This window comes from Cervus elaphus, chromosome 11 (genome assembly GCF_910594005.1).
Source record: "Cervus elaphus chromosome 11, mCerEla1.1, whole genome shotgun sequence".
NCBI lineage: Eukaryota > Metazoa > Chordata > Mammalia > Artiodactyla > Cervidae > Cervus > Cervus elaphus.
In genome coordinates, this window is record NC_057825.1 from 37,791,443 (window position 1) to 37,819,343 (window position 27,901).

The 27,901-nt window shown below is 45.1% G+C and overlaps 1 protein-coding gene across 24 annotated transcripts in view; it reads left to right on the plus strand.

Annotated features, from left to right (window-relative positions):
* The first annotated feature begins 836 nt into the window (after positions 1–836).
* The window catches only part of AAK1 (AP2 associated kinase 1), a 163,601-nt gene continuing 136,536 nt past the window's right edge, over positions 837–27,901 (plus strand). For all 24 annotated transcript variants that reach the window (XM_043917563.1, XM_043917571.1, XM_043917572.1 and 21 more), the window contains exons 1-2: positions 837–1,031; positions 1,331–1,717. In XM_043917563.1, coding sequence (XP_043773498.1) covers positions 1,552–1,717 — 166 coding nt within the window. In that variant the 5' untranslated portion in view covers positions 837–1,031; positions 1,331–1,551. The remainder of the gene's footprint in view (positions 1,032–1,330; positions 1,718–27,901) is intronic.

Below are 27,901 nucleotides of genomic sequence, written 5' to 3' on the forward strand. Positions count from 1 at the left end.
ATTTGCTCCACACATTACGCTCTCTAAGTTTCTCAGTTTGAGTCTCGCCGGCAAATTTCCTGAAAAGGCACCGTCTTATTAAGGGTTTTCACAGTGCCTAGCTCAGAGCTGACCGCTGAGCCTGTTCTCAACATCTGTGAGCAAAAGCTGCTTTTGAAGTTGGGAGGAGGAAGGGCTCTGGTTTTATTATGTTAGGGTTAGCTTTGAGGTGTGGCCAGGCACCAACGGCCAGCGAAAATTTCCCGATCGCCCTCCGTCTTCCACCTCTGTCCAGGTGACGTCGGTAAGCCCCGCAGGACCCACTAGGGGCTAAGCGGCTAAGCTGCGTCCTTCAGGTGTCAGCCTCGATCCGTTTGGAAACCACAATCCCCAGAATCCCTTGTGCAGGGAGGTCAAGTAGCAAATAAGATGGCTCCAGAAGGGTGGAACATGCAGCAGGGTGGAAACCCTAGTCCCTGGCAGTTTCTTTGCCGGATGTGTTTAAATAACCGAATCCCACAAATGCACCACCCAGCTAACCACCTCCGTGGCGGAGAAGGCCACCGCAGGCGCCTCGCTCGCTCCTCCAGGGGCATCCTGGGAGTTGTAGTCCAGCCGCTAAGCTGCAGCGAACTACCTTTCCCATGGTGCTCTACGGGTCGGGCAATATCAACGTTCTTTTCCAAAACTCTCTCCGCCCTGGGACCCCGTTTCCCCACTCCCCTTCTCTCCGACAACGCGTTCTCATTCTCGGCGACAGAGTGGAGGCCGCCAGGGGCCTCAGCCCCTGGCCCTGCCGCTCGGGGAGGCACTTCCGGCGGCGGTTCACTTCCTGGTTGGGTGGATGGAGCCGGGCGGGAGCGCGCGCGGGGGAGGGGCGGCGGGTCAGTCTCCGCCGGGCGCTCCGGGGATCAGCTGGCGGGCGGGCGGGCGCCGAATGCGGCCCCGGCTCTCGCTGCAGCGCCGCCTCCTCTCCGCGTCGCAGGCCGGCCCGGCGGCCGTGACAATGTTGCGGGGCTGGTAGCTGCGTGCCGGCCGCCGAGCCATCTCAAGTGGGTGCCGTCGGGATGCTGCTTCGCGGGGCGGCAGGGAGACCGGGGAGGAGGGGAGGCATTGCCCGCTGGGTCAGCGCTGCCCGAGGTGGCCCGAATTCCTCCTTTTTCAGAGCCCAGGGCAAGGGAGTCCCGGGTTCTGGGGCCGGGGACGCGTTTTCAGCCCCAGGGTTTTTCTCTCTAAGAAAATTCATGAAGCGTTTCCCCAGGATGGTGGCTTCTGCTCCCCCTAGGACTCAGCAGTTGAATTTTTAAGTGTGTTACTGATTCATCCTCTCTCTCTCCCTCTGTCATCACAGGTTTAAACTTACACGAATCGCTCTCTTGAGGAGGAGGGGACCGCCGCGCGATTGACACGCATATTCCTATAGGCATCCTCCCTCAGCCCCCACCCCCACGGCCGGATTCGGGTGGCTCCTCTCCGAGCTGAAATCCGAGAAGAAATCCTTGGATCTCTTGTTTAAAAAAAAAAAAAAAATCCAGAAACCGTCGGTATTTTGCTTTCCTGCTTCCTTTTCGCATGATGAAGAAGTTTTTCGACTCCAGGCGAGAGCAGGGCGGCTCTGGCCTGGGCTCCGGCTCCAGCGGAGGAGGGGGCAGCACCTCGGGCCTGGGCAGCGGCTACATCGGAAGGGTCTTTGGTATTGGGCGACAGCAGGTCACTGTGGACGAGGTGCTGGCGGAAGGTATGGTGGGACTTTTTCGGTGCGCCGTAAATTAAAATCTTGTGCTGATGCAGCAAGACTCTGGTTTCCAGTTGTTGAATGTATGAATGGCTTTTGCCCAGTTGACCCTCCCTTCTCCCTCCCCTTGCCCTGTAAATCCTTGTCCTTGAGAAATTTGAAACGGGGATTTCAGAGTGACAGGGCTTTATGGGGTGGGGGGAGTTTGCCAGAAATTGTTTACCTCGGTGGCCTTTTATTTAAAAAAAAAAAAAATTGACAAGACAGTTCTTGCCTGCCTCATCGAATTGTGAGGATCAGACGAGAAAAACGTATGTGTGAAAGTGCAAAGCTTCACGTCAGATGTAGGGTGTGGGGCTTGTGATCCTCCTAAAACTTGAAATACTGATGTGAGGGCTGCAGGGTGGGGTTGGAGAACCTTGAAGAGGGGTTTCTCCTCCTACCCAACTTTCCCTCTCCCTTGAGCAGGGCTTGGAAGGAAGAGAGGGGTTTCAGGGAATCAGAAGGTGTTTTTCCAAGAGCCAAGGCTCTTGGTGGCTTTGACTAGGTTTGTTTCCTGACCTAACTGTAATCAGGTCCCCAGGATACTGTGTGTGTGTGTGTGTTTTGCCAAAATAATTACTTGAGAGTGGCATCTGATTTTTGCTTTTTCTCTGTTGGACAGGATGTTATTAGATCTACTATGTAAATTCCCTACATGTGTGTTCCTCTGTATATCTACAGACATGTAGATATATATCTTTATCCCCCAGGCTTTCTGGAAATTATTGCATGTCTCTTTTGGTAACCTTAACCTTGACCTTCATAATTATGCCAGACTCATACTTTTCACAGCCCATTGCCTGCCCAGTGTGCTTTTATTTTGAATAAAAGCAGCAATTTCCTTGGCATGAAGCTATTCAAACTAATTGGATGGGGCCAACCTGCTGTAGGTTGTTTTATCGGCTGACAGGGGATGGGGGAAGGGGAGGCCTATATTTATGCAGCATGGTAGGGGAACAGTTCAGTTGCTGGGGAGGGAGACTTTTTGCAACCTAAGGTTGGAGCAAGGGTCCTGACCCGGTCCTGGGAACTGCCTATCACGGTGAGTGTTGCTCCTGGTGGGCTTGGAGGAGGAAGAGGCTGTGTCAGGCTCTCAGCTTGTATCAGCATGGGATTCAGCTGGGCCCAGTTTTCTGGGGTTATGGCTGAAGTCTTTACTTTAAAAACAGTGTCTTAAAAAAAACATCTGGCAGTGGATATCCTTATGAAATTGTCGCTCTTTTCCATCCTCAGTGCTGCTCTAGCTGGACTTGATCCGGGGTCTGAGTCACTGTCCCTTTGGATCCCTCTCTGTGGGCTTCGGTGCAGGATGGGAGATGCTTCTATGCCCGCTGCCAGCTCCTCACCCTTGAGTGTGATCTATCTCATCCCTGTGCCAGAGCCCTGGCCCGCAGTGGGATGGAGAAATGGAGAAGGAGTGTGTCTGTGAGAGAGAAATTGGGAGGAATGAGGGGGTGCCAAGCTCCTTCCTTCCCTCTCAACAGCCTTTGCTGACCTTACAGCCCAGAAACATTTTGTTCAGCTAGGATGTTGTCTCGTTAGAGAGGAGGTAACCCTAAGCGGTGCCACTTCTCAGTCTGAGTTGATGGTGAAGAGAAAAGGCAAATTTTCCACCTGTGCTGCCCTTTTCTTCCCCAGAATTCATCCCTGAGAACTGCACATCATGCCCTTTTATTTTTAAGTGGAATTGAGAGCTTGCAGCTCTGTGTTCATTCATTCGTTCATTCAACAAACAGTGATAGAGTGTCCGCGATGTACCAGGCACTGTGCTAGGTTCTGGGGAATATAAATTAAAACTAGATGCTAGAATTTACATACTACTTTGAGAGATGGAAAACAGCCAGTTAAAATGGAGTGATATGAGCCATCATGGAGATTAACTTAGGGTGCAGCAGCTTCCAGTTTTAGAGTGCCAAGAATTGCTTGCTGCAGGAAGCGACTGACTGAAGGATGAGTCGGAATTATCCAGGTTCAGTGACGGCACAGACACTCAGAGCAGCAAGAGGGAGGGCCATGGAAAACTTGGTTTGGCAGTGTTGCCCTCTTTATGTTCTTTGACTCTAATTGAATTTGAATTTGTGGCTGTTAGAAGTATATTGGGCTTCCCAGGTGGCACTCGTGGTAAAGAACCTGCCGGTCAGTGCAGGAGATGAAAGAGACATGAGTTTGATCCCTGGGTCAGGAAGATCGCCTGGAGGAGGGCATGGCAACCCACTCCAGTATTCTTGCCTGGAGAATTCCATGGACAGAGGAGCCTGGCAGGCTACAGTTCATGGGGTCACAAAGAGTAGGGCACGACTGAGTGACTAACACACATACACACACACAGAAGTATATAGCTATGGAGGAGCCAGTATACAAAGTACCTGTGAAGTACCCACCAAGTACAAAGGTACTACTAGGAAGAAGGAGGATATAGGGAGGTTTAAAGTGTAATGCCTGCCTTTGAGGAGCTGCCAGTGAATTTAGGAAAACAAGACAAAGGCAGACTTTCACTCCTACAGTGAGGTGTTTACTAGCGCTGTCTGTGGAATCAGGCAGTGAAAATGAAAGTCGCTTAGTTGTGTCCAGCTCTTTGCGACCCCATGGACTATACAGTCTGTGGAATTCTCCAGGCCAGAATACTGGAGGGGGTAGCCTTGCCCTTCTCCAGGAGATCTTTCCAACCCAGGGATTGAACCCAGGTCTCCTGCATTGCAGGCAGATTCTTTATCAGCTGAACCACAAGAGAAGCCCAGGAATACTGGAGTGGGTAGCCTGTCCCTTCTTCAGTAGATCTTCCTGACCTAGGAATCGAACATCGGTCTCCTGCATTGCAGATAGATTCTTTACCAACTGAGCTATCAGGGAAGCCCCCAGATCCAGGTTCAAATTCTGGATCTGTTCTTGACCAGCTGTGAAACCTTGGGTAAGACATTTCCAGCCTGTCTTCGATCTCTCTGACAGTGGTAGTCAAAGTGTGACACCTGGGTCAGGAGCATCAGCATCACATGCAGTTTACTAGAAATGCAAATTCGGGCCTCACCCCAGAGACTGTGGCTGTGGGGCTTTAACAAGTTCCTGGAGAGATTCTACTGCAAGCTGAAGTTTCAGAGCCACCGCCCTAGGGAGCAGTCTTGAAGATTAAATGAGGCGACGTATCTAAATTACTTAACATTTTTCAGATGTTCAATATTTGGGAGCTACTATTTTTCAGCCATATAGGCAGATAGTTAAGGAGGAGTAGGGGCAATGTGAAGGCTAGCTTGACTGCAGCTACTCCCCCCGCCCCCCAGTGTGGGTGGACAGAGCCAAATATTCTTTGCAGAGGCCTCACGGCTAAGGGGTCAAGAGATGTTTGGGGTAGCCATGCTCCTTTAAGGCCCCAGGTGCTGACCTAGGTACCCCTCCTAGCCAGAGGTGTCTCAGGCCGATGAGAGTTGTACATCAGGTGCCCAGGGCAGTGGCCAGGTAATTCAGGGAGGAGTGATGCAGTGGACTTCAAGCACAGATCCTGTTACCACCTCATCCCGCTGACCATCCTTCTTTCTCTCATGTGGGTTTGGTCTGTCCTTTATAGGGGGGAATCGCAGGAACCCTGCGGACAAGCTGTGGGAGCAGAAGACCAGTGGCTTCAGCCCTGCTCACCGCGTCTCACTCACTAGTCCTGGGGGGGTTGTCTGGGGAAGTGAAGGCTCTGCATCACCAGTTCAGAGGGTCTGGCTTTGTCTTGGCTGGCTCAGGGTTGGATATTGTTTCTCTAGCTTCCTCAGGAAAGATACCATGATGAGATACTAAATTCTGTCTGAGGTAAAGGGTGTGGGATGTCAAGGGAAGATCTGGTTTAAGCTTCCAGAACAAGCTCAATAGGAAAAGTGGAGCAATGCTCAAAGGAGGTCTGAGAAGCTATGCTTTATCACACCTCCTTGGCCGAACGAGGCCTTACACCTAAGCTCCAGGCTCAGGTAAATGTTGGCTACCTGCTGTGTCCAAAACAACATTCCAGAACTGCGTGGGTTTATATAAGGTGGACCAGGGGGCCCTTCAGGACAGTATTTTGACCTCCACTAAAAGAATTCAGGTCTAGGGTTAATGAGAACTACCCAGTTAAGTCTCTGTGGCAGTAAACATTGACAATTTCTCCTCCTTACAGTGCAAAGTAGTGACACTTAAAAAATACATGTGAAACCAGCTAAACCAACAAATGTGTGTGTATCTATATGTGTGTATGTCAGAAATAAGTATTAGCAGTATCAGTATGATGCATGTATGTATTCATTTAGGGAGTGTCAGTGCCTTCTCTGTATCAGGCACTGTATTAGATTACAAAGCTAGAGGATGAATGGAACTTGGGCCTGGCTCTTAAGGAGCTCATTGTTGTTGTTTAGTTAATAAGTCATGTCTTACTCTTTGTGACCCCGTGGACTGCAGCAGGCAAGGCATCCCTGTCCTTCTCTATTTTCCTGAGTTTGCTTAAATTCATGTCCATTGAGTTGGTGATGCCATCCATCCATCTTATCCTCTCTTGTCCCCTTCTTCTGCCATCAGTCTTTCCCAGCATCAGGGTCTTTTCCAGTGAGTCATCTCTTCACATCAGGTGGCCAAAGTATTGGAGCTTCAGCTCCAGTCCTTTCAGTGATTAGTCAGGGTTGGTTTCCTTTAGGATTGACGGGTTTGATATAAACCAACGAATAATCCTAAGATAAGTGTCCAGCACTTAGCATGGTCCTGGGTATAGAGTACATGGTAAAAAGATGTTATGAGATGATAAAGGAGAAAGGCCCTGGGGCGGAGGGTTTCCAGATGAAGTGTCATTTAAACAGGAATGTAAATTACCCAGAGGTTCTCCATGAGGGCTACCCAAGCTTTTCCAAGCAGAAAGAATAGCATGTGCGAAAGTGTGGGGTGGGGAGACACTGTGGTGAGTTCTGGGAATACCAGCTAGTCTGGTGTTGTCATTTTGGTTGGTACAAGTTTCCCTTCCAGAATCAAGGAAAGAAGGACACAATGTGGTAGAAGGAAATTCTTTTACATTTCTCCCTGGCTGCGCTGGCTGCTCGCTTTCCCCAGAGGCCCTGGGCCTTCCGAGTAACCATTGACTAGCTGTCCAGTAGGCGTGCTTCCTTCTGTGCCTCAGCCCTTTGCCAACAGTGGGGCGAGGAGGTGGCTGGTGTCTGGGAAAGAGAGGTCCTGAAGCTTCAAATAGACGCAAGAAGCTTGAAGCTGAAGCAGGTAGGGGAGTGAGATGACCAGTGTTACAGGAAGGAATGGACAGGGGAGAAAGGGAGCATGTTTGACCAGAGCAGAAGGTGTGTTGGAGAGAAAAGAAAAGGAAATCAGGTCACAGAGAGCTTCAGAGGCAGGCTGGGAGGTTGGCTAGAAGCCTGTGAGGTCTTCTCTTGACGCAATCACCAATTTGACCCCTCCCACTTCAGATGTCTTTGCCTGCTGGGAAGTCTGGTCTTTTAGTGGCAACTGCAGATTTTCAGGGGGTGGTTTGTGAATGGTGTCTTCTTCCTGGCTTCAGGCATGATGACGGTTATAGCTTTGCTAAATATAGCCAAATCTAGAATTCAGAAATGAAATCCAGAATAAGCCATTGCATGCTCAAAGCCTTTCCTTTGGTCTTTCTAACAAAGTCAAGCTCACTTAATGAGAGGTTGTGAAGAGAGAATCAGTTTCCCATGGGTTCTGAGTAGGAGGGTCTGGGAGGAGGCTATGCTTATACCTCAGGAGCTAAAGCTGCGGGTAGAGTACACAAGAAAATCTCAGTAAATACTAATAAATTACACATGAAAACATACTCCTGCATCAGAGCAATCATTTTAACTTGCCGTCTTTGAAAGCTGACACTTCAGAAAGGGGACTAACTGTGCACCTTCATCTTGTCCTCTTCAAAGGAAGGATGCTTTCTGAGCTGCTTAAGAAATCTCTGTGACATCCGCATCTGCAGGAGCCAGACAGTGACACTCACAGGAATGGAATTGTCTGTTGAAGTAGCAAAGCCTCGCCTTGAGCCTCCTTTTCTGGAGCCATCTTCTGGTGTGTGCGGTGTGGTGGTGGGAGCCCTGCGGGGTGATTGGGAGACCTGGGTTTGTTGGTTCAGCAATCGTCCCTGAGCACCCACTCTGTGCTGGATATCATGCAGTGACTAAATAAGACACGGCTCTACCTTGAGGAACTCACACTCACAGAACTTCAGACACATGAACAAATAGCTCTAAATGCTAAGATGAGGGGTGACCAGGGCCAGGGGAACAGACATGGGGGACCATTGATTTTTGGGTGAAAAGAAGTCAGGGAAAGCTGACGAAGGGTGATACTTGAAATGTGTCTTCAAAAATAAGAACTTATTGCTAGATGGACAGGGTCAACAGAACATTCTAGGCAGAAAGAATAACATGGCCAAAGATACAAAAACAGGAAAAATGCACTGCTAGCTGCGAGCTGGGTGTTTTGAGGCAACAGTGGTCCAGGACTGTGCGGTCCAGGACTAGTGGTTCAGGACTGTGTGGGCCAATAAAGTAGCCGCTAGCCACATGTGGCTATTAAAATTTAAATTATCTGAAATAAAATAAAAATTTAATTCATCAGGCCACTTTTCACTTGCTTAGTAGCTGCATGTGGCTACTGCCTATAGTTTTGACCAGCACAGATGCAGAAAATGTCATCATCTCAAAGTTGTAGTGGGCAGTGTTGGTTTAGAAAAATAGTCTCATAAACTTTTTCAATAGAATAGCACTGTCGGTTTACAAACAGTCTGTCCCTTCATTTATGTCTGTCTGTTTATTTATGTCATGTCCTGCTATTGTTAGCTGGAATCTGAAGGCACAGTATATACTTAAAATGAGGTGCATCACTTATGATAGTGGATGAAGATCCATACTTGAAATAACCTCAGTCAGGTTTTGGTGAATCTTGTCATATCTTATTAGACTGTGGTTGTTTCTGCATTGTTGTGTGACTAATGAAGAGGACACCCAGAACATTCTCCTGTTGCTCATGTATGCTTGTGTTATCTTCTATCGAAGGTTTCTCTCAGGAATCTTTTTAATCCCCTTGTTTGTTTTATGAGGGCTAATCCATTTAAAACAAATGTAATCAGTAAAGGCACTTAACTAAGCATATGGACGGTGCATCTCAGCCTCTGCTGCAGAGCTTCCCCCTTCCCCCAGGATCCCGTCAGATCTCTCTGAGGTGTGTGACTGCCATTTGGACTCAATGGGAGTTGGGAGTGCTAGAGATGGATCTTGTATTAAATATTGGTAAAGATGAGGTCTTGTCTTTTTTTTTTAATCTTGTTTTTTAAGATGACAGTTACTATAAATATTCTCATGTTTTCTTTCTAAACCCAGTGGATTGTTGTACCTCTGTCTGAAGACCACTGGTCTAGAGCAGGGGAGCAAGGGTGATACACCCACCCCTCCGCCCCGCCGCTGTGACAGTTAGCAATGTCTGGAGACATTTTTGATTGTCACATGTGTGGGTGCATGCTTAGTTACTTCAGTCATGTCCGACTCTTTGCAACCCTATGGACTGTAGCCCACCAGGCTCCTCTGTCCATGGGGATTCTCTAGGCAAGAATACTGGAGTGGGTCGCCATGCCCTCCTCCAGGGGATCTTCCCAACCTGGGGATCAAACCCATACTCCTGCGGCTCCTGCATTGCAGGTGGATTTTTAACTGCTGAGCCACGGGGGAAGCCCCCTTTGATTGTCACAGGAGGGGGTAATCATGGCATCTAGTGAGTATGGACCAGGGATACTGCTAAACGTCCCACCATGCACTCGACACCCCCACCCTCAACAGAGAATTATCCAACCCCAGAAGTCAGCAGTGGTAAGGTCTTCAGCATGATATGCTGGTCAGTGTGGGGAAAGAGAGGAGTCAGCATGGCTTAGAAGGGTCTAGTTTGCTGTGTGACTCAGGCATGTCACTTAATTTTTAAATTCATTTTCTCAGAATCAGCAAACCAGCAATCTTTCTTAACTTATTATGGTTAAAAGTCTCTATGTAATTTTCTGTGTAAAACAACTACTTCCAGAATAAACCAACACACCAGCAGAGGTAGAATGGCGGGTCTGTGTGGCTGAGGGGATTGTAACAGTGCTGTCCACTGACTAAATGTGAATTATGAGCTCAAAAAAATCCTCCCCATATTCCCATATCTGAGCAGCCCCAAAATGTGGCTGAAGCACTTTCTGACTTGAATTGCTCAAAACAAGGTTCAGTTGGGAAGGGATAATAAAGGTCAGAATGTTATGAGAGAAGATATTAATGATCCTTTGTACGAGGAAGAATTTTCAGGAGTGTCAAATACTTGCAGCTAATGATCTTGGGTTCAAGTTCCTCCACTTACACTGCTTATCCATCTGGCTTTGAGGTAGTCATCTAACCACTGTGAGCCTCTGCTTCCTCATTTGTAGTAAGCGTCCTTCCTCTCTCTGTGGGGTTGCTGTGACCGTGAAGTGAGGGCTGTAGGTATAACACAGGGTGCACGAGACCCAGCTAGCCCTGCCAGCCAGGAGGAGCAGGGTTTACTGAGCATATTTTCTCCCAGCTCTCTTAGAAATGATGTGGCAAAGAAGTAATGGAAGCCTCAGATCCTTTCCTCCCAGTTTGACGTGACCAACACACCGGAAACAAGTGCACCCCACAAGACAATAGCTATTGAAATGCTGGAGTGTGTGGTGTAGTCTCTAACTTAGGGGTGGTTGAGGGAAAGGGAGCAGTGAGGACTGAAGTGGTTAGACGAGATTTTCTGGAGTGGCTTTGTTCTTGAGTCTTTTCTCTGGGACCCCGTCTTCGAGGAACCTTGTTTTAGGGAACACATCTAGTTCTGCACCTTTGCACATTATATTCTTAGTAAAGTTGAAGTAAGTATTGCAACATTTTTAGTCTCTTTTGAGGAACAAAGTTTTTTACATAAATAAATCATATGTTCCGTGTGTATACCCAAAGCAAAAAAGCTTTTTTATTCTGTGTGATTTTGAATCACTCAGGAATAATGACTGTTAGCACCTTGAGGCCATACTGCCTTCAAGATTTTATGCCTACTTTCTCCCTCTGTTGGAGGAAGGGGGACCTCTTCCAGGACCTGAAAGGGGGCTCTTGTCTAACACTTGAAAATGAATTGTCCAATGAGACACACATGCTGACAAAGCAAGAGACTTTATTGGAAAGGGATGCCCGGGTGGAGAGCAGGAGGGCGAGGGAACCCAGGAGAACTGCTCTGTCATGTGGCTTGTAGTCTTGGGTTTGATGCTGGTGGGGTTAGTTTACGAGTTGTCTTTGGCCAGTCTCTCTGACTCAGGGTCCTTCCTGGTGGTGCACCCGTTGCTCAGCCAAGATGGCTGCCAGTGAAAAGGATTCTGGGAGGTGGTAGGACACATGGCATCTCCTTTTGACCTTTCCCGAACTCTTCCTGTTGGTTGTGGCTTACTCGTTCAGTGTTCCCTACCAGGACCTCCTGTCGTAAAATAATTCACGCAGATGGTTACTGTGGTGCCTGGGTAGGGTGGGCGGTTTCAGTCAGTGTGTTTCCCCTAATACCGCCTTATCATCTTTATGGCCATTAGTCTGTTATGTACTTTAAGCAGTCTCAGTTCTTCTGTTGAGTTATGGACAATTGTTAGGAAAGAGGAATCCTTCTCAGTGAGACTTCAGCCTTGACAGAGGATGAGTCCCCAAGTTGGAACAAAAAAGAGTGAAAACTTGGAGTTTCATTTGAGATGTGCTGTGAGTGAATCAGCTTGATCTGGCCATTTTTCTCCTTGGGCTGTGAGTTAACTTTGGCAGACAATGGAAGGCCATGCCAGTTGAAGCTGTGTCATTTATGATTTCTGAAGAGCCAAGAGATTGTTAGATGAAAGAGTTCATGGCATCCTTATATTATTATAATAAAAGGCCAAGCATAGCATTGATGTTGGATTATCATTTGTAATTATAATGATCTTAAATAATGATGCCTTTCATCTGGGGCTTGAGTCCTGGAGAAAGCAGTATAATGCCATGTAATTGTTTGTTGCCTGTTTTTAAGGACGCTTATAGCTATTGTACTGGGACCTTTAGAATGAGAGAAAGATTATTGTCCCTCTGGAACTGAGCATGAATTTGAGAACAAAATGGAGACTTTATTACCCTTCAGGGACAGGAAAAAAGAAGAGGGGCCTTCCAGCTTTACAGAGGTGGCAAGTCTCCTGCTAGTATCCTTGACTCATTTTTCCTGGTCAGTGAATCTTCTTGGTTCAGGAAGTGCTGATTATCTTACAGGTTTGTTAGACTTGTTTAATTTCCCCTGGGGGTAGCCTCCTAGTCCTGTTTCACAGACCTCTGTCCTCTACAGGTTTTTAGAATCCCAGGAATCTTGGTAGTGGGGGAGTGGACAGTGTTGGAAGAAATAATTCTTTCTGGCCTTCTGGCTATGAAAGAGCCCTGTTTTTACCAGAAGGTGTAGCTCAGTAATGATTGAGGAAAACCTGATGTTAAGTTCTGTCTTTCCTCCTTAACTGCCTAGATGAAGGGGAGCACAATGGTGTTCTCCTTAGGGGACTTTGCAGAGTTAGTTTAAAAGCATGGGTACTGGAGGTGGGCAGTCCTTGGCTTGAATCCTGGTCCCATCCCTGTGATGGTGGGGAATTTATTAAGATCCTGGCTTGTCATTTACAAAATGCAGATAACACCCTGGGTGGTTGTAAGAATGGATGAAATTCTGTAGAGCACTTAACATAGTGCCTAGCGTGTGGTCAGTCTGCAAACGGTAACTCTTAGTGTTTAGGTGCATGAATTTTGTTTTTATCAAGCAATATTTGGTTTGCTGTGTGTAAAACCTGGTGGAGCTAGAGCCTTGGTGATAGATGAATAGGTAATATTTATAGGAAGATACCTGTATCTTCTGTATCTATATATCTAAATCTTTCACAGTATCTACAAAACTCCAGGATGAATGAGAGGAGAAATTCAGATTTTAGTTTGTTTTTTCCCCACTTAAAAGCCATGTGTGTTCAGGTGACACTCCCAGCCTGTCAGGTTGCTGTTAGTATCCTGGGTGTCTCTGCCCGAGGAATGCCTGCCCCCCAGCTGCATGTCCACCTTCACATCTTTGTGCTCTAACACAGGTCTCCTGTTTCATTCAGGCCTGTGCGCCCACTCATCTCCCGTGAACCATGGACTTAGCTGTTTCCAGTGCTCCACTGATGGTGTCCCCTGCATCTGAGATCCCCTTTCCCACCCCACCCACCTACCTTAATCCCTCACCTCAGTACTCACCACAGCTGTCAAATGGACAGTTCTTCCTCCTGTCCTCCAATGCCTGTCATTCTTGCTGGCTCTGTTGACTCTTTGGGCCTGTAATCGCACACTTTTATTTTGCTGTTTATTCAGTTACATCTACTTTCTAGTGTAAGATAGATAGATAGTTCTTAGGAGGCAGCATACAAGCCTCAGATTTATTTTGTATGCAATTAAGAACTCTTAAATTTGAACAGTGCAAGGGTGGGTATTGGAGAATGAATTAATTGAATGAATAATACAATAAATCAGTATGTGCTAACTTAAATTCACTGGGTAGGCACTAGAACCAGATTTGAGAGGTATAGACCTCCCTTATCCCTCTTTTAATAATAAAATAGTTGTGTGTTTGGAACCTCATTATAATCATAAGAGATTTTCTAGTTTTTCAGTGAAGTTGAAAAACAACAAAATACAAAGCAAAATAGGACATCTTCCAGAAAATCATGTAAATCTCTCTTTGTTGACTGGATTCTATTATGCGTACCTAATACTGTCAGTCTCAAAAGTAGAGATGTGAGGTATAAATATCTTAACTTTATAAAGGAACTCTAAAACTCTAAAACTCAAAACCTCAGATATTACTGGAGTTTATCTTTAAGCAAGGGATGCATTAATTTTCTAGCTTGTGTAGCTGTAGCAGTGAAATGAAGTGAAAGTCACTCAGTTGAAAAGTGAAAGTAGACTCTTTGTGACTCCATGGACATACAGTCCATGGAATTCTCCAGGCCAGAATACTAAAGTGGGTAGCCATTCCGTTCTGCAGGGATCTTCCCAACCCAGGGGCTGAACACAGGTCTCCCGCATTGCAGGTGGATTCTTTATCAGCTGAGCCACAAGGGAAGCCCTGTGTAGTTGTTGGCCTGCAATAAATTAGACAGTGACTCTCACCGTGTGTGCAGGGTAGTGAGCATAGGGGCAGGGGGCAGATAGGAGGGGAATGTATGATTTAGAAATGCCCAGTCCAGCCAGGAAAGAAGGGAACCTCAGTGAGAGTGGGGAGTGGTGGTCATACCCTCTGAAGAGTCATATTGTAGACTCAAGGGGTTGAGGTGGGGAGAGGACATGAGATTTTTATATCTGTCAAAGAGGATATGGCCTTTGAAAGGTTCATAAATATGACACAAGCAGTTCAGTTATAAATTGAGTCTGGAGAGGTGGTGCCCAAAATTGATCCCTGTATGTAACTTTTAGAACATAGATAGGCACTCATTTCTCCCCTTTTCTTGCTACTTAAAGAGAGGAGAATTGAAAAGAGGGATCAGAGTACATCTTGTCTGGTGGTTTACTCATGACTTTGTTGAAAGGTCGACTCTGAACAGAATTCACTTGAAAAAAGTTACCTTTAGATAATATAGGCTTGCCCGAAAGATGAAGCATTTATTTTTCTTTTAAAAGCATAGTATTAGAATATGAATTTATATTAATAAGATAAAATGGGTTATGTTTAAGCTCTCTACTCACCTAGCAATTTTGGAGTGATTTTAAGATGATAGGATAGAACAGTGTCCAAGTCTGTATTCAGGTTGTGGCTCTGGGGTTAGGTCATAGGATATGAATGAACAACTGTGTGAGGTAAGGGAAATAGATTATACTGTCTGCTTCTTAGTGATCTTGGACCCACAACCTCCCTTCTCTCAGCCAGTCTTTTCTTACGTAAATAAGGAGATCACTGGGTAATCTCAGAGACCTCTTCAAGCTCAGACTTGATTTTTGAGTTCCTAGGTTTGGGAGGGTGGGTAGGGTGGTGGGGTGGATTTGGTTGGAGTGTTAGACTTATGCAACAGGGACTGGGACAACATTCCTGAGATGGGTTGTTAGCCTTGGCCTATGTATGAGCTGTACCAGGAGGTGTTATTAGTGGAGGTGACAGGTTCCATTCCTTTTCTGTTCCTGTGCTTTCCTCTGTATCTTTCCCTTGCACTAAAAACATCAGTGTTAAGAATTCCATGTTGGAGTGAGGGGAAGCTAAGATGGCTCTTGGGCTTCTGACTCAAGTGACTAGGTAGAGAATGGTGTCAATGAAAAGAATGGAGAAGTGTGTGAGGGAAAGAGAGTGACTTGAGTCTGGGACTTTTCAGCATCATTCAGTGGTGGTGAGGTTACACTTCAGGACCCTGCTGGGTAGGACAGGCCTGGCTTTAGAGAAAAGTTAGGTGGGAGTTGTCTTTTAACCACATGATATTAATGAAACTGACATGCACACCAGGAGCCAGTGTGGAAAAAGAGAGAAGGAGGCTGTGGGTGGCTTCCTCCGGAGCATCAGTGTAGGGCAGGTGGAAAAAGCAGAGCATACCTGGGATTCACTTCAGACCTCTCTCTGACCTGCAAAACCCCTCCAAGAACTCCTATCTCCCTTCACCTTAGCCGGTGTGGTTTTTAGTCATAGCAGTGATTCCTCTTTTTTTACTTATTTTAAGCATTTAACCTTGTTTTTTCTTTAGTGTCTTAGGTGGCTGGTCCCTTTGCTTGGAATATTTTTCTTGATCTTCTGTGGCTGACTTCTTATCATTCAGATCTCATTTAAATCTCACCTCAGAGAGGCCTTTCTTGACCATCCACTATAAGGAACCCATCGTGTTTTAATTTGCCAGGTAGAGCGTGTTAGCTGATTTTTCTTGCTTGTTGTTTATCTCCCACCACTAGAATTTCACTTCCATGAAAGCAGAGCCCTTGACTGACTTGTTCGTTGCTCTGTCCCCAGTGCCTGGGTAGTGCCTGGCACATCTAAGAAGCTCAGATGAAAACCAGCTGAATGAATGAGTGAGCACATGGAGGAGGCAGAAGGAATGGCTGAGGATATGGATGGAGAACTGGGAGAGAGTGAGTGAGGGAAATGAATGCTAAGTAGATTTAAAAGGAGGGTGTGGATACATCAGGGTGTAAGAAAGCAGAATGGTCACCCGGGATGAGGATGGAAGAGCATCTCTTGGATTTGGAAATACGGAGATCATTCATGAGCTTTGTTAAGAACATTCTAAGTGGAGTGATGGAGTGGAATCTAGGTGGGAGTGAAATGAATGAATGGGAAGTGAGGGGGATGCTGAGTCAGGGAGGAATTTATTATTATTAAGTGGTGGGAGAGTCTTGAGTACATTAAGCAGAAAAGAAGTGGCCACTAGGGAGGAAGTTGGAAATGTAGTACGGGACGATTACTGTTGGAATCAGGCTGAGGAGGTAATGGCAGGTCATGGATGGAATCCTGAACTTTTATGGAACAGACGACCTTGAAGAGGAGAAAGAGCACTTTATTCATGGACCTGGAAGGAAGAGGAGTAAGAATGGGGATGCAGGAGAAGGCATTGGTGAAGTTTGGCAAGTTGAGGGCGTTCTTGCCTCATTGCTTCTGTTTTCTCTTGGATGCTGTGGGGTGGGAGTTGAGTTGGGAGTTCAAGAGAGGAAAGAAGGATGTGGAGGAGTTCCCTAGGTTTATGGAGAGAAGGACTGAGGAAAAGTAGAAGAATGGCCTGGTCACATGAAGAGCCCATTTGAGATGACTCAAAATAAGAACACGTTGTTGTCCTGACCCCTGAGTGTTTAGCAGTTTTGAAAAAATGCACGATTTTGAATTGGGCTTTTTCTGAAATACATTATGTTTTTCCTGTCTTCTAAATTATATGCCAGTGGACTTCCCTGCTGGCGCAGCGAGTAAGAATCTGCCTGCCAGTGCAGGGGACACAGGTTTGATCCCTGGTCCCAGAAGATCCCACATGCCGAGGAGCAGCTGAGCCCTTGTGCCACAACTGCTGAACCAGCGCTCTAGAGCCTGCAAGCCGAAACTGCTGAGCCCTTGTGCTGCCACTACTGAAGCTAGCTCGCCTAGAGCCTATGGGCCGCAACAAGAAAAGCCATCGCAATGAGAAGCCCATGCACCGCAATTGTGCAGAGCCCATGCAAAGTAACGAAGACCCTGTGCAGCCAAAAATAAATAAATAAAAATTAAAAAGAATTATATACCACAGAGGCAGCGTAATATAGGTGGAAAGTACTCTTGATCTGAACCTGCCTGGTGACCACCATGCCCTGGATTCTGGACAAAAGGCTTCCCAGCTCTGTCCATCATCAGATTCTTGTCTGTAAAATGAGAACGAGATGATGGTGAATTTGCTTTCTCTAACATCTTACTGTTCTCTTATTTCTCAAATGCATTGTTATTAGAATGTTCTTAGATCTGTTAGGGCTTTGCTTGATATGGGCGATACAATTTGCTCCTGAATAAAATGGCCCTGGGTTGCTAGGTTTTTTGAATTTCATGTTGTGCTTTATGGTGTTTGCTGGTTCCTTTCTTAAAAGATTGTCAGCTGTCACTTCTTACTGCTACCAGAGTGTCTTCCTGAATTAGTGCCTCTCTAATTTGCTGCTTTTAGTCTGCTGTGGACTTTGAAACTAGGTGACTAAGCTTGTTAGAACCTTGTGTAATAATAAAGAGCCTTTGAGGGTCTCAAATTTAATTAAAGTACCTATGCTGCTGAGCATGGGCTTCACATCTCTTGTTGGCACAGAAACCAATTTTTTATGTCTCTTCTAGAAAGGTTGAGTTCTAAAGAGATAACGAGTTACCATTTGATACTTACTACTAATTTAACGTGTTTAAAATATTTTGCCTGAAAAATTGTCAATGCCATAGGGCCTTCACTCTTCATTTTCCTTTTCATCTACTATCCTTTCTCTTTCTGGCTTCTCAGCCCCTTCTCCACACTTCTGTGGAAGGCAGTATTTCAGGCACCATTATAATACTATTTTAGTCATTCACTTTTGGTTTATTTGAAACCACAGAGATGGTTCCAGGATTATAACCCACTGTTCAATCCTTTATCTGTTTATAGCTCCATAAGAGCCCTACTGGAGACTCTCAGATGGTATTTGGGGTTAGACCTGGAAGACTGGAAAGAATGAAATGAATGCTAGTTCCATGTATAATCTTTGGGAGATATGGAAGAAAGCAATCCAGAAGTATTTAAAAGTTTCTTACAATAAATTAATCCATAGTGTAGTAGAATAATCAGAAGATAAATCCAGATAAAAAGAGAAAATACTACCCATAATCCCATAGGTTACCTTTGTTAACGTTTTGGTGTGTACCTTCCAGACTTGTTTCTTTTTTTTATGAATAAGAATATGCTTTATATCATCATCTGTAGTTTGCAATATACTTGGCAACATATCTTGTCTTTTGTGTTAAATGTAGGCATCAACAGTTTTAGTCCATTGTGTGAATGTTTTGTGATTTATTTAGTCAATCTCCTGTTAGACATTTAGGTTATTTATAGCTATTACAAAACAACCGCAATGAGGATGTTTTTAAAGCCTTTGGGTACTTGTTCTATTACTTGCTTAGAATAAATTTTTTAATGTGAAATGGCTGGATCAAAAGATATGCATGTTTTAGCTTTTGGTACCTATTATGAAATAGCCTCTAGAAAGATTAAACCAATATATACTTCCACCAGAAGTGTATCTTTTTATGAAGTTGGACATGTTTTCTTTCTTCCTTTCTTTTTCTTGCTTCCTCCCCTTTCCTTTCTTCCTTCTTTTGTTTTTCTTCCTTCCTTCTTCCTTTATATATCTTCTGTGGTGAATTTTTTTTTTTTTTTTTTTTTTTGTGGTGAATTTTTTATGTTTCTTTATTCCTTTCTATTAGGGCTCTCATCTTAATGATTTATAGAAGCACTTTACCTATTTAAGATAGTGATCGTGTGTGTGTATATCAGAGTTTTGTTTTTCTATTTTATAATTTACCTTCTGTTAAGGTGGGGCTTTTGCAGATATTTTAAATTTTTGTGCAATCAAATATGTCAGTCTTTCTTTATGATTTTTGTCTGCAGTCGTACTTGAAGAGGCCTGAGGAGAAAGATAGAGCCCGTATCACAGAGACCTTGTGAATTTGAAGTTTATCTTTGAGCAATAGAGAAGCCATACAGAGTTTTTAGAGAGGGATGGCATGATCCTATTTGCAATGTAGTTATATTTGTGGAGGATGACAGGAGGAAGCAGTTTAGAACATTTAGGAGGCTGTTGCCATGATCCAGGTGAAAAGCAGTGAGGGTTTGAATGGCAGAGTGGTGATAGGAACAGAGAAAAGTACAGACAGATATGTGGGAGGCCATTGTCAGCAAGACTTGGGACTTGACTGGGTTAAGAAGTTGAAGGAGAGAGATGTAATCGAGAATGATACCATGTTTCTAGTATGAGAGCCCAGGTACCTAAGACCGAAGTGGCACTGACTGAGCTGTATTATTCAAGAAGAGAGGAAAGTTGAAAGAGGAAAGAAGACTCAGGTTTAATGAAGGAAGAGAATGAGCTTGACTTGATCAGTTTTAGTGTGTTTGGGTTACCTATTGCTGTGTAACAAACTACCCTACAACCTTGTGGCTTAAAACAACACTTCATTATTTCTCATGATTCTGTAGGTTGACTGGGGTCTAAGCTGGACTTCTGCTGGGGCTTCTGCTTATCTCACTTCAGTTCAGTTCAGTTGCTCAGTTGTGTCCAAGTCTTTGTGACCCCATGGACTACAGTATGCCAGGCTTCCCTTCCCACCACCAGCTCCCGGAACTTACTTAAACTCATGTCCATCGAATCGGTGATGCCATCCAACCGTCTCATCCTCTGTCATCCCCTTCTCCTCCTGCCTTCAATCTTTCCCAGCATCAGGGTCTTTTCCAATGAGTCAGTTCTTCACATCAGGTGGCTAAAGTATTGGAGTTTCAGCTTCAGCATCAGTCCTTCCAATGAATATTCAGGATTGATTTCCTTTAGGATTGACTGGTTGGATCTCCTTGCAGTTCAAGGGACTCTTCAAGAGTCTTCTCCAAAAAAAAAAAAAAAAAGTCTTCTCCAGCACCACAGTTCAAAAGCATTAATTCTTTGGCTCTCAGGTTTCTTTATAGTCCAACTCTCACATCCATACATGACTACTGGAAAAACCATAGCTTTGACTAAACGGACCTTTGTTGGCAAAGTAATGTGTCTGCTTTTTAATATGCTGTCTAGGTTGGTCATAGCTTTTCTTCCAACATCTCACTTAGGATCTGTTAAAATTGTCTTTCATCTTACCACTCTCTTATACACCTGAATTCATAACATCCCAACATGGACCAACATATCACATTTCTAATACCATGCTTCATCCTTAGCAGAAATATATAATTCAGAGAAATACAGGAAACCCTGAGTTTATACACAGATCTCTGGTTTTTTGTTTTTCACTCCCTGGGGGATGCAGTGAGAATTGCTTGAATGGTGTGTCTTTTACAAAATTTACTTATTTATTTATTTATGGTAAAGTGGAATGTGGGCTTGGAGGAACTTGGGCAAGTCATTTTTAGGAAAGACTAGCTTAAGGAAGTTGAATATTGTGAAATTTGTGAATAGTGTGATTTGTTTGGGGCTGTTCATGCAGAGATACTTGTACTCAAGTTTGAAAAGTCAAGAGTAAGAAGGGCAATGGGCTGAGAATGGAGTTGAGTTTTAGCCACATTGTAAACATTTTTTTGGCTGTACCGCATGACACGTGGAATCTTAGTTCCCTGACCAGGAATCAAACCTGCGCCCCCTGTGTTGGAAGCTCAGAGTCTTAATCACTGGACTGCCAGGGAAGCCCTGAGTTTTAGCAACATTTAAGGGCAAGTTTAGTAAGGAAAACTTTAAGAAACAGGAAGAATATCCAGAAGTATGAGGAGAATCAGTACTGCAGTGTCTCACGCACCTGGCACCCTACAGAGTTAAAAAGTAGGAGTAAAGAGGATCAGTTGCCCCCAAATGGTCCAGTAGGATAAAGACTGGACAGTGGCCTCTGGATTGGACAAGGGAATGGCACTGGCCTCCTCACGAGCAATTTTAGAAGAGTGGTGAGCTGGTAGATGGCCGCACCAAGTCTCGACTCATTTTTTAAGCAATGTGAATAGAAAAGGAGAGGAGAGATCATATGGACACAGGATTAAGTGATGCTTGGCCATGTTAATAAGCTTATAGGAAGGCATCTGGAGACACAGAAAGATTAAAACAAGAGTGAAGGCAGTCGTCTAACGGAATGTGGTTCCCGAGGAGACTGGAGGAGATAGACCTTCATCTTTTTGCCTTGCAGCTCCCTTCTTTCAGATACTTAGGCCAGAAACCTTTCTTTCAGCCATCCAATCGGTCCTTCTATAGTCTGACGCCAAAACCCTCTTACTTCTCATCCGGTTTATCAGAAAATCCTGTTTGCTGTACATTTACAGTGGATTCAAAATCCAGCCACTTCTAACTTCCTCCTCTGCTGTCTCCCTGGGCCCAGCTTTTGTTGGCATGGATTACACTGGCTATTTCTTCTCCAGTTCCTCTGCTTCTACCCAAACCTCCTCAGCCCGTGCTCTCGGCACAGTAGCCAGAGGGATCCTTTAAAGTGCAAGTCATTTCCTGTTAATTCTCTGTCAGGAACCATCTAGTGACTCCCCATCTCACTGCAAGTAAAACTGCAGACTCTGATGTGGGTCTAGAAAGTGCTACGCTCTGGCCCACACGACTTCTCTTCTGTCTGTGTTGCTGTGCTCCTCTTTGGTTGGTGCACTCTCTCCACACTGGCCTCCTTTAAGTTCCTTAAAGTAGGAGACACTCATGCGTCTCCCTTGGGGCTTTTGTGCTTTCCCCTCTGTCTGCAGTGTTCTTCTCTAGTAGCCCCAAAGCTTGTTGTCCCTTGCCTGTTTTGCTTAAATGTTTCCTTCGCAGAGAGTCCGTCTCTGATCCTTCTCTTAAAGATTGTAAGCTCTCCCTCCCCTAGCTCTCCCCTTTCCTCTTCTCTGCTTCTGATATGCTCTATAATTAATTGTATCCCTTCTTTATGTAATAAAGCTAACTTTATGTAATGTAAGCTTCCTGAGTTTGTATGTACCTAGAACACTCAGTAAATATTTGTTGACTAACTGGGTGAATGAATGAATGAATGAATGGGATCAAGGCTGATCCTTGGAAAAGGAAGACATTTTACCCTCTGAGACAGGAGGAGATGAATGAATCAATGTGGCTAGACTGTTAAGCTTGTCGTGGGAGGACTGGAAGTATATGGGGAGATAAGAATTTAAAGGTAGTCGGGGCAGATGGTCTTGGTTTTATGGAATGAGGAAGCAAGGTTGTCTGCTGAGGGTTGTGGTGAGGATGGGGCTGAGGAGGCAGCTGAGGGTTTGGGTTAGTCACTGAGAAGAGTGGGAAGAGGGAGTTGTCCAAGGACAACTATAGGACTCAGGATGAAGACAGTGAATGGATAATGTTGCCATGTTGCAAGATTGCATGGTTTTTCTCTGCTGGGACTGAGGAGCCTAGGGTTAGGGGCAGAATAGGTGGATTTAGCACTGACCCAGGTTTAGATTAAGCCTTTAATATTCCCTAGTGGCTCAGATGGTAAAGGATCTGCCTGCAGTGCAGGAGACCTGGGTTCAATCCCTGGGTTGGGAAGATCCTGGAGAAGGAAATGGCAACCCGCTCCAGTATTCTTGCCTGGAAAATTCTGTGGACCCAGGAGCCTGGTGGGCTCCAGTCCATGGGGTCACAAAGAGTCAGACATGACTGAGCGACTAACACTTTCAGGTTGAGACATTTTAGGAGGTCAGGAGTACAGAGAAATCAAAGGAGTGGTCTAGGTCATCAACCATGGAGCTAGAATGGGGGCGAGGAGACTGTTCAAGGAGAGAGCTGTTTGATTGGGAGAAAATGAAAGTCAGTGCTGGAAGATGGTTGAGTTTGAAGAACAGTTCAGCCCAGAGTGAAGGCATGAGAAGCTGGAGGCTTGGAGAGTGTTTCAGAAAGTGAACAATCGTCATTTAAGGTTTGTGTTGGTAAGGTCTGGGGAGTGGCCATGTGTATAGGTGGTTGAGAGAACCAAAGGTCATAGTCCTGAAGCCATCTGGAGGCAGAAGTATAGGAATAAGTCATCCTCGTGGATTGTGATACTGTCCAGTATGATGGCAGGAGTTGTGATGAGAGGAAGCTAGGATGCCAAAGACTTCAGTGAATGTTGGAAACTGAGTTGGCGGGTGGAGGGACAAAGGCAAGGCGGGGTGGAAGCCGCCTGAGCCAGGTGGCCTGAGCTCAGAGGGACAGGAACCTTTACATGAGGGTGGAAGGTGGGAGTAATGATCTGGAATCAGCTGAGGGGAACAAGTTAAAAACCTGATCTCCTGCCCTGAAGATCTTGAGGTGTAGGAAAATCTGGCGTCAGCAGACTGGTGATGCAAGCGATGTTGACTGGCTCAAGAGCAGGCAGGACAATTTGGAGCTATGTCTTTGGCCAGATTATGAAGCTAAATTGTTGTTATTGTTCCATTTGTGTAATTTATGGTATTTGATAGCTTTGTGTTTTCTCTTATTAGAAGGAATAAACTTTCTTTTTACTTATATTTGCGTATATATTTACGTATTATATATCATGTTAGTTATATTTAAGTACATAAACATAAATATATATATTTTAAATTCTCCCTTGGGTCTTGGCTTTGATAAGAATGAGACAAGAGACCTCATATGGTCACTGTACAGACGTCCTCAAAATTTGCCTTTTGCATTTTGTTGCTGGGGGTTTCTGCTCACCTTTACCCTTAACAACCCTCCTGGTCAGGCTGGTTGTCTCTTTTGTTCTCTTTTGTCACACTGCTCAACTTTTAACGAAAGCCCTTTACCTTGGGGGTTGCTAAATGATGAAGGACTACGTCCCTGAGTTTTTACTTAGCCTTTACATAAAGGAGAAGGTCTGACTGTGTCAGCAAAATTGCTCAGTCTGTGAGTTAGAAATGGTATCTTGCATATTTCCCGTTATTCAAGAACCAAAATAGTAGCTGGGAAGCCTCCATTAAATGCTGCCTCCTCCATACCCCTAATACTTCAGCTCCTCACTTCCCCTGCTGCAGCAGTGGAGGGACTGTGGGCAGTGTCTGTTGACTTTTTTTTACATGTGATTACTTGCTCCTGATGTTTGATCTCTCACATGTTTGAGGGCACTTGGCACGTACCTCTTTAGTTTTTGTTCCGTCTTATTGTCTCTCTGTCTGTCCCCTGTCCCTCCCTCTCTAGGCCTTCTAAGTTATTTTTTTACCTGCTTCCAACCCAGCTTGGACTCCTTAAGGGCATGCTTAGGTTTCTGCTTATGTTTATATATAATCTTAATATTTATAAGTAGATACAGGAAGTAGGTATTGAGATAGTGCATTAAATTTAGAATTCAAGCAGCCTAACCCACATACCCTGTATAGGAGAAACCTATGCCCAGAGGATTAACTAGCCTGTCCAAGGCTATATAGGTTCAGATGAAAGTAGGATCCATTTCTCTTCTCAAGGTTTGGGAGCTTTTGTGAAAGATTAATGTCAGGACAACTGAACCTGAATTGATTGTGTTCCCCAAAGTTACAACTCATCAAAGTTCTTGAAAGTGTAGTCACATCTTCTAGGACTAGGGACTTTCAACCTCTCATTTCAGCTGTCACTCTGTTTGGGGTTGGACTGGTGTGGAGGACTTCTCTTGTTCTTTCATTAGCTACTGAGACTAGGGAACGTGCACCTAGGTACAGGAAGTCTCTGTCCTACTTGTAAAACTGGTAGGTTGGCTTTTTCCTTGACCTGTGACTTCAGAATGTCCTTCTGTCTCTTGGGTGCTAATGGAGACATGGAGCCATGTGCTGGGGACAGGGTGAAGGGTACTGGATAATCTCTGGCCTGGCAGGCAGAAAGCAGCCTAGCCAGGGCCCTTGTGAGTGGTTTGGGGGAATTGGAAGTAGAAGAAAGGACATATAATCAGGTGCCAGAAGTTCATAGATAGGTCATTTGTGGCTGGTAGGGTTGGCAGGAAACAGTGAGTCATACTGCCAGGTTGACAGGGATTGAAAAAGAACAAATTCTTAGTAAGTGCTGGGAGAGCCCTTTTTTCATTTGGACCAGTGACTCTTAATTGGGGGCGATTTTGCCCACCAAGGGATGTTTAACAGTGTCTGGAGATAGTATTAGTTGTCACAGTTCAGCGGTGGGGGGTGTGTGTGTGTGTGTGTGTTGTTGTTGTTGTTCAGTCACTCAGTCGTGTCCGACTCTTTGCAACCTCGTGGACTGTGTGTTACTGGCATCAAGTGAGTATTGGCCAGGGATGCTGCTGAACACCCTACAGTACACAGGACTGCCCCTCACTACAGAGAGTTAATGATACAGCCCGACGTCAATCGTGTTCAGGTTGAGAAACCCTGATTTAGACCCTGATGATGAGTTAAGTCATTAAAAATGTTCTATATGTATTCTTTGAACTCTAATGACAATGTTGGGTTTATTTGTGCTAAGTTGCTCAGTCGTGTTTGACTCTGCGACCCCATGGACTGTAGCCCTCCAGGCTCCTCTGTCCATGGAATTCTCCAGGCAATAATACTGGAGTGAGTAGCCACTCCCTTCTCCAGAGGATCTTCCTGACCCAGGTTGAACTCAGGTCTCCTGCATTGCAGGTGAGTTACTTTACCATCTGAGGCACCAGGGAAGTTTTTTTCACTTGAGGTGAAATTCACATAACGTAATTGTTAAGTGAATAGTTAGTTCAGTTGCATTTAGTACATTCATAATGTGCAGCCATCACCTCTGTCTTGTTCCAAAACATTTTCATCATCCCAAAAGGAAACATGTACCTGTTAAACAGTTACTCCCCATTTCCTCCTTCCCCAGCCCCTGGAACTACCAATTTGCTTTCTATTTCTATGGATTTACCCATTCTGGATGTTTCATATAAATGGAATCATATAGTATATGATTGTCTTTTGTGACTAGTTTCTTTCATTTAGCTTAACATTTTTGAGTATCATTCATGTTGTGGCATACGTCAGTACTCCATTCCATTTCTGGCTGAATAGTATTCCATTGTCCATTTACCCATCGATGGATATGTGGGTTGTTTTCCACTTTTGGGTATTGTGAAGAATGCAGCTGTGAACGTTTGTGTACAAGTTTTGGTTTTAAAAGCAAAATTCTTTTTCAGCTTTTTTGGGTACATTCTCTGGGTTATATGGTAACTCTGTGTTTAGCTTTTTGAGGCTGAACTTTTTTTTTTTTTTTAATAATTTTTTTTTGGCTGCACTGGGTCTTCGTTGCGGTGCAGACTTTTCTCTAGTTGCAGCAAACGGGCTACTCTCCGGTTGCGGTGCACAGGCTTCTCATTACGGTGGCTTCTCTTGTTGCAGAGCATGGGCTCGAGGGCACGCGGGCTTCAGTAGCTGTGGCACGTGGACTCAGCAGTTGCCACTCCCGGGCTCTAGAGCACAGTCTCAGTAGTTGTAGCACACGGGCTTAGTTACTCCACGGCAATGTGGGATCCTCCTGGACCAGGGATAGAACTCGCATCTCCTACATTGGCAAGCAGACTCTTCATCAGTTCTGAGCCGCCAAGAAAGCCCTAGATCGAATTATTTTTAATTCCCACCAGCACAGTATGAAGATTCCAGTTTCTCCACATCCTTGGCAATACTTATTTTTTTTATTTTTAATTTTTGATAGTAGTCATCCTGGTAGGTACAAAGTAGTATCTCAGCATGGTTTTCAACAACCATGCTTTTTGTGGTAAAAGATGTGCATAACATGAAATTTACCATGGTAGTATTTTACCTTCTGATATAGAGACTGGTCACTCACCAAGTGTATTTTGAGACCCTACCCATAAGGACACTGTTGAAAGCACTGCCTGGACTCTGATGAGCAGAACAGTACAGACCCTGGAGAGGCGGACATTTTTGAATTCTCACCACTTAGTTGTCAGGTCCTGGAAAGGATTTAGCAGAGAGGAGAGGGGGGTAGCTGTTGAGCAGAATTGACTGTCACAGTTTCTTGATTTCCGTGTGAGTGTTTGTGTAGTGTGTGTGTGTGTATATATTCTTCCATATAAAGGCAGCAAGTTCATCGTTTCAAAGACACAGGGTAAAAATAAATGAGAAATCCAAGACCCAGCAGTGGGGAGGAGAGGACTGATACTGTGTTACCTGTCCCTGCCCCGTATCCACTGGGGACATCCTGGGTGTCACGTTCCTTTAGGAACTCCCCAGGCAAACGCCCCAAGCTGGTTCTTAAACATCTTGCATTGTGATCTGTCCTTATCTTTTGAGTCATACAGGTAGGACAAGTATATTTCCTTTCGAATTAGTTCAGAAGCAAAATCACATACCCAGCTGTCCATCTGTGTCATCTGTAAGGATCAGAGCCTGAGTGAGATGAGGTGGGATAGGTGGGCTGGATGCCCAGCAGGACTGAACTGCAGAGCCCTTTTCTCTCTGAAGCCCCCGAGACAAGGGTTAAGCAGAGATCCAGGTCCACATGAAAAGCACATCACCGGTGGACATGACGTTTCCTTGGTTAGACTGTGTAAGTGATGATTTCCTGGAAGGAAGGTTTCTGAAAGTGCCCATGAAGGAGTATCACAGAGTGTTTGTTTGTTTGTTTGTTTGTTTTTCCTGCCATGGTTGAGGTTGTATTATTTTCTTAGGTCTGCTGTGACAAATGACCATAAACTGGGTGGCTTACAATGATGAAGATTTATCTGCTCGCAATTTTGGAGGGCAGGAGTCTGAAACTAGGGTGTTAGCTGGGCCACACTCTGTCCAGCTGCTGTCAGGAGAATCCTTCCTTACCTGTTGCAGCCCCTGATGGCACCTTGATTTATGATTACATCACTCCAATCTCTACCCCCTTCTTCACGTGACGGTCTCCTCTTTTTGTGTCTCTCCTGTGAGTGTCTTGGTCTGAGGACACTTGTCATTGGATTTCAGGTGTACCAGTATAATGCAGGATGACCTCATTTTGAGATCCTTAACTTAATTACATCTGCAAAGTCCCTTTTTCCAAATAAGGTCACATTTACAGGTTTCTGGGGTTAGGACCTGGACTGTCACTCAGGTCA